The 5,635-nt window shown below is 44.8% G+C and overlaps 1 protein-coding gene across 2 annotated transcripts in view; it reads left to right on the top strand.

Moving 5' to 3' along the window:
* mei4 (meiosis-specific, MEI4 homolog (S. cerevisiae)) overlaps positions 1-3,396 on the top strand; it is a 31,381-nt gene extending 27,985 nt beyond the window's left edge. For both annotated transcript variants that reach the window (XM_025002480.2, XM_017439985.3), the window contains one exon: positions 3,085-3,396. In XM_025002480.2, the coding sequence (XP_024858248.1) occupies positions 3,085-3,366 (282 nt within the window). In that variant the 3' untranslated portion in view covers positions 3,367-3,396. The remainder of the gene's footprint in view (positions 1-3,084) is intronic.
* The last annotated feature ends 2,239 nt before the right edge of the window (positions 3,397-5,635 follow it).

Consider the following 5,635-nt stretch of genomic DNA (forward strand, 5'->3'; position numbering starts at 1 on the left):
CCTCCTGCTCCTCCTCCTCCTCCTCCTCCCATCTTTGTTAGGCGCTCTGCAGTGATGCCCATCCTCGCTCTTATTCTCTCAACCTATTTATGCCTGTTTGCCTTTTTTTCCTTTTAGAGTTTTAATGAAATCATTTCCTCCTGTTTAATGTTTTTACTTCATTTTCTCTCTGAATCTCATCAACTCAGCGTTTCTCTCTGTTATAAAACAAAGAACAGCAGAAAAGGTGACGATCTCCAGCAGCGTAAACATGAGTTCTTATTCACTCATGGTTTAAAGAAAGTTCAACAGAAACTAAAACCTGAACCAGCTCCTGACCCAACAGAACCCAGCAGAACCTGGGTTCCTGGTTGTGGAGGAGTTGTGGCCCACTCTTCTGTCCAGCTCATGGAGGTCACCGGTCTTCTGTTCCTCGTGTTCTGGTCTGTAGAACCTGAAGTTCTGTTTCTCTGAATGCTGGGTCAGCGTTAGCACTTCCAGCTGCTTTAAGCTGTGGTCTTTGGGTTTGTGACATTTTTATAAACATATTAAATATTTCTTATTGTACTTCAGCGTCCTGACTTCTTCAGGGTTCGGCTGGTCTGAACTTTTAGGTACCGTTTTATTCATTTCAGTTTTAGTTTTTCTCATTTTAGCTGTTTAGATTGTTTTAGTTCAGCTGTTATTCAGCCTGTTTAAGTTAAATGTTGTAACTGAAATTTGATAGAATTAAAAAAGACACGTCACATTTTTTACTTTAATTTATTTTTTTATCTAATTTAACAAAAAAACTAATGAACTGATGACATCAGACAGCCTCATTATCTTCTGTCAGCTGAAAAACTGAAGAAAAGCAGCAAATGTTCAGGTTGGAGATGCTAATTAAGAATAAACTGTTATAATATACTATAATAAATAGTTTGTGTCCATTTTATTGGCTCTAATTAAGACTTCAGAGTAGATATTTGTTTAAAGCTAAGGGCTGAGGGTTTTCTACAGCTGTTTATCTGTCAGGATGTGTCTGCTGCCTCTCAGTGTCTCTCTGTGTCTCTCTGTGTCTCTTGAGGTCTCTCTGTGTCTTTCGAGGTCTCTCGGTGTCTCTCGGTGTCTCTCGGTGTCTCTCTGTGTCTCTCGAGGTCTCTCGGTGTCTCTCGGTGTCTCTCGAGGTCTCTCTGTGTCTCTCGGTGTTCGGAGGCCTCAGGAGGAGCTGGGGGAACCGAACCTCCGGGTTTAAAACCTCGGTGAAGCTCGATGAGGAGATGCCAGCCGCTCATCGGAGGAGTTATTTTCTCAGCCTGGTTAGAATCTGATTTCAGTTCTGTTAGAAGCTGGTTGATTCTCCGAGGAGTCATGCTGTTTTCAGAACAGTTGGTGATCCTCCACCCTGAGCCTGACTCCTGGTTCAGGGCTGTAGCTCCTGCAGGAGTCAAACGACAGATCCACAAGTTAAGAAAACTAAACTGAGGCGGGTTCGAGACGCCCACGACGTCTCTGCTGTGAGAGGAAGATGAGTTCAGATGTTTGGAACATGTTCAGAAGTTGAGTGAGAGCCCAGCGAGTCTCTGAGACTTTCTGGAGACTCCATGACTTTGATCAGATACTTCCTTCAGCAGCTCTCTGCAGCTTAGGGGTTTTTAACGCTTCTCTGGTTTATTCATCAAAATCCTGGCAGTTTGAAACATCCTGGATTATTACAGAAGTCAGTCCCAACCAAACCAAACCAAGATGGTGGAGCTCCAGGCAGGAGCTGCTTGGTTCCCTTCAGTGTTTCTTTTCTTTCTCTGATGAAGACTTTTGCTTCTGGAGAGTTCAGTACAACTTGATCACATGTTTCAGATAAAAACAGACTTTTTAAAATGAAGTGATCCTTTTTCTTCTCAGGTGACCATTTGTTATCACGGTCTGCGGCGGTCTCTCCATCACCGCTGGCTGCAGCTCTTTGTTCCTGGTATTGATCCGTGCGGCGCCTGGAAGCCGACATCACGGCCTCATCCATTCCTGCAGCGTGTGCTGGTCTGACAGCGCTGGAATTAAACTGGAATATCCTGGCTTTCCTTTACCAGCTCCGCTCCTCCGGGTTTCTGTCACTCGAGCGCTGAAACATAAATTATCTTCTGTTCAGGAGAGATGGGCTGATAAACTTGTCTTCATCTGTTTGAAGTGCAGAAAATAAGAGCTTCATTTCATCGGATCTTACTGAGGTTCAGCATTTTGTGGCTTTTTTTGTAATTTTAGATCAAAGTTAAATCCAAAAAAAGCTCAAAACACTAAAATACTCAAAAAGTCAGGAAGTTCCTGATTGTATAAAATTAGATTTCTATAAAAAATCAACCCTGGGAGAGGATCCACTCTCGGGTGGCGGGCGACAGGCATTCCTCCGAGGACTGTTGGGCCCAGAACTCAGACGGTTCTGCCTCCGCTCCGGGTTTGGACTGGAAGTATGATTCTGTTCATGTTGTAATCGGGTTTAAAGGGGCAGTACCAGAAACTTCATCCAGTCTGAGGTCTGACCCAGGTCCTGGTTCTGAGGAGTCCGTTCAGAGCCCGAGTTCTGACCCGGGTCCTGGTTCTTCTGCTAAGAAACAACCAGCTGTCAGCCAGAGCCTAAACATCTTCAAACATCTGATGGTTCTGCAGTTGAAACGGACCCGGATGGTGTGAGTGTGGGGGTGTGTGTGTGTGTGTGTGTGAGGGTGTGTGTGTGTGGGTGGGGCTTCCTGTCAGCTCTCTGAAGGTTCTGCTGCGAGGAGGAACACCTGACGGCCATCTGGTTCTGTTTGTTTCTCAGAATAATTACAGCTCCGTTTTTACAGTGTTAACTTCCAACATTCACACTTCATATTTGTGTTGTTGTGTTATTGTGTTATTGTGTCTTTGTGTTATTATGAGCAGGAAATATTTCAGTCTAATTTACTGAAAACAATTTGAATTTACCTTAAAAAGAACTTCAACCTCCGTGGCGGGCGACAAGCATTCCCCCACAGCCACAGGTTGAGCTGCTTCTGTTTTTGTTCATCAGTTCTTAAATTCTGCTTTAATAATAATATAAATGAGGTTCTGAGTGGAGCCTTTCCTGCAGAAACCCAGTCTCTCCGGTCGTTGCAGGAACCCTTGGGGCTGGAAGTGTTTCCTGTGGACCGGTACCAGAACTCGGGCCACCTGCTGGGGATCCTGGAGGAGCTGCTGCAGGACTCAGAGGTAGCTCGGTGTCGGGTCGAGGAGGAGGAGACGGGCTTTCTTCGTCTCTTGGAGCGGCGTCTCTTCCTTTTATCTGAGGAGTTCCCTCTGTTTTCTGTCTACATGTGGAGGATCAGGAACCTCCTGGGCTCCTCAGACCGGTCTGATGTGGGTCAGGGAACCCAGGGAACCGGTGCTTACACAAACTGATCAGAAACAAATAAAACCGTTTGAGTCTTATGTTCTGTTCTGTTTTATTAAAAACACCCGAAGGTTCCTCCGCTGGTGCACGGCTTCGGTTACTCCTGTTTCTGAGATATTTGTTAGGAGCTTTTAACAGAACGAAACCTGAATTAATCCTGTAAAAAGATCAGCTGTGGATCCGGATTAGTCCACCTGTGTTCACAGCTGCAGCCACATCTGTCTTTATTCTGCTGCATGAAAACAAATCTTATTTCACACGTTTTACAAATTTTACTCAACTTATTTTTTATTCCTGGTCCCTTTTACCTTTCCCTTTTATTCTTTTAACAATATCTCGGCTTCTTTTAAAGGCGCTGCTGTTGCTCGGCAACACCGTGCCGGCATCGTTTGCACCGAATCAGCTGGTCGGCATGGCGACCAGAACAACAGCCGCGGCTCACATTATCGGTAATCATTATTTATTTAACAAAAACCAAGACGAAACACGGGGAACAGAATTTACTTCATGATTTAAAGGCTTAAAGTGATAGTTCAGCTCTTTGGAAGGGGAGTCAACGGTTAATTAATCTGATCGATTATTGGGGAGAAAATACTGATCAGCATCGGAACCACTGATGCTGTGCTGCCAACAGAGAGCAAGGCTGAGTGCACGTGAGAGTGCACATGTGAGAGTGCATGTGTGAGAGTGCACGTGTGACCTATACATGGTTTACTGTTCCTGCGCTCGTTATAAGGTTGTCCACCACCTCTGCTCCACCTCCTCCTCCTCCCACGTTGTACCCACCCTGCCCAGCTCTGCCCCGCCCTCCTGGGCAGGTTAGACAGTTTTCTGGACATTCGAGGCGGAAGCGTCGGATGTTTTCTGTCAGAGGAGCTCGTTAAACAGAAACTAAACTGAGAGACTTTATTTTTAACATAATTCAGGTGAAGAACGTGTTAATGTTGGACACACCTGCTCATCAGTTAGGTGATTAGTCTGTTAGATTAGTTAGTTCATCAGTTAGATAACTAGTCTTAGGTTAGTTAGTTAGTTCTCCGACAGTTGCTGCACAGTCAGACACTGAGTTTAATCCTTCAGGAGAGCTGAGATCTCACGTCACACCAACAAAACTCCGTTTTTACATTTTATAAAGAGTCATACAGCTGTTTGATTCTTTAGTTTGATATTTGGTTTAATTTGTTGTCAGTTCTGTGTATCTGGGTTCTTCTGAGGACCCGTCTCAGCTCGGAGTGGTTCCTAACGAGGACAACACTGCTGAGGAAATCTAAACAGGAAGTGGAATCAGACAAACATCCTGTTCCACAGAGCAGAGTGCTTCCTGATCACTGTAGTGTGAAACTCGTTACCGGCAGCATCTGTTTCCTAACGAAGAGGGCTGACGGATTCTTGCAGTCCGGTCCAGAACCTGAGTGGCACCATCAGCTGTGGCGCTCCCATCCCTGCTGTTGATTTGCTGAGCGCAGAAGCCATTTGGCTGTGAGCGCAGCTAAATAAGTTTCCTAACAGGCAGAGAATTGCAGATGCTGCTCTGATTACCATCACTCCCTTTGTGCCGGCTTTGGGCTCCGGCCCTCCATGCCTCTGATCTCCTCATCTTTCATATCCTGTTGAGGGCGAAGCAGGGATGGAGCTCCTATTGAAGAGTAAAACCGGAGCGCTCGTACGTGCGCTGACGCTTAATGCGGCTCTGCCTCATCACGCATGTGATTGACGGCTGCGGATGATGTGAGCTGCGTCATCAGCTCAGGGTCTCAGGAGCTCCATCATCTGCAGCTTCATAAAGTCATCAGTCTGTTTAAAGAAAACCACCAGAATCAGATCAGTTTTCTGTAACAGATGGATTATTGGACCACAAGAGTTCTGCAACAATCAATAGTTATTATCCTAACATAACGTATCATCCTGTGTGTGTCTGTAGAAATATCACACCATCTGTTGATCCCTGCAGCGGGTCTTCTTCCAGTGGGAGGGGTTTAATGGAAGGTCACCATCAGGTGTGTGATGAGGCTGTAATTAAAACACTTTATATTGTTTGTTAAAGCTAACATAAAGAAAATGGTGGAGGTTTGTTGGAGTTTATCAGATCTTCAGCGGGTGGTCATATTATTATGGCTGATCAGAGTACGTTAGTTCATATTGGAAGCAGCACCGTTATCCTAGATATTGTGGAGACTTTTCAATAAATTGAGAAAATAAAACCTTTTGCTTCATCTTTTCTGTATGTGAAAAGATAAAAAGCATTAGTATAAAATTAAATCTCTTTGTGACAAAAAG

This window comes from Kryptolebias marmoratus, linkage group LG19, assembly GCF_001649575.2.
Source record: "Kryptolebias marmoratus isolate JLee-2015 linkage group LG19, ASM164957v2, whole genome shotgun sequence".
In the NCBI taxonomy this organism is placed as follows: Eukaryota; Metazoa; Chordata; class Actinopteri; order Cyprinodontiformes; family Rivulidae; genus Kryptolebias; species Kryptolebias marmoratus.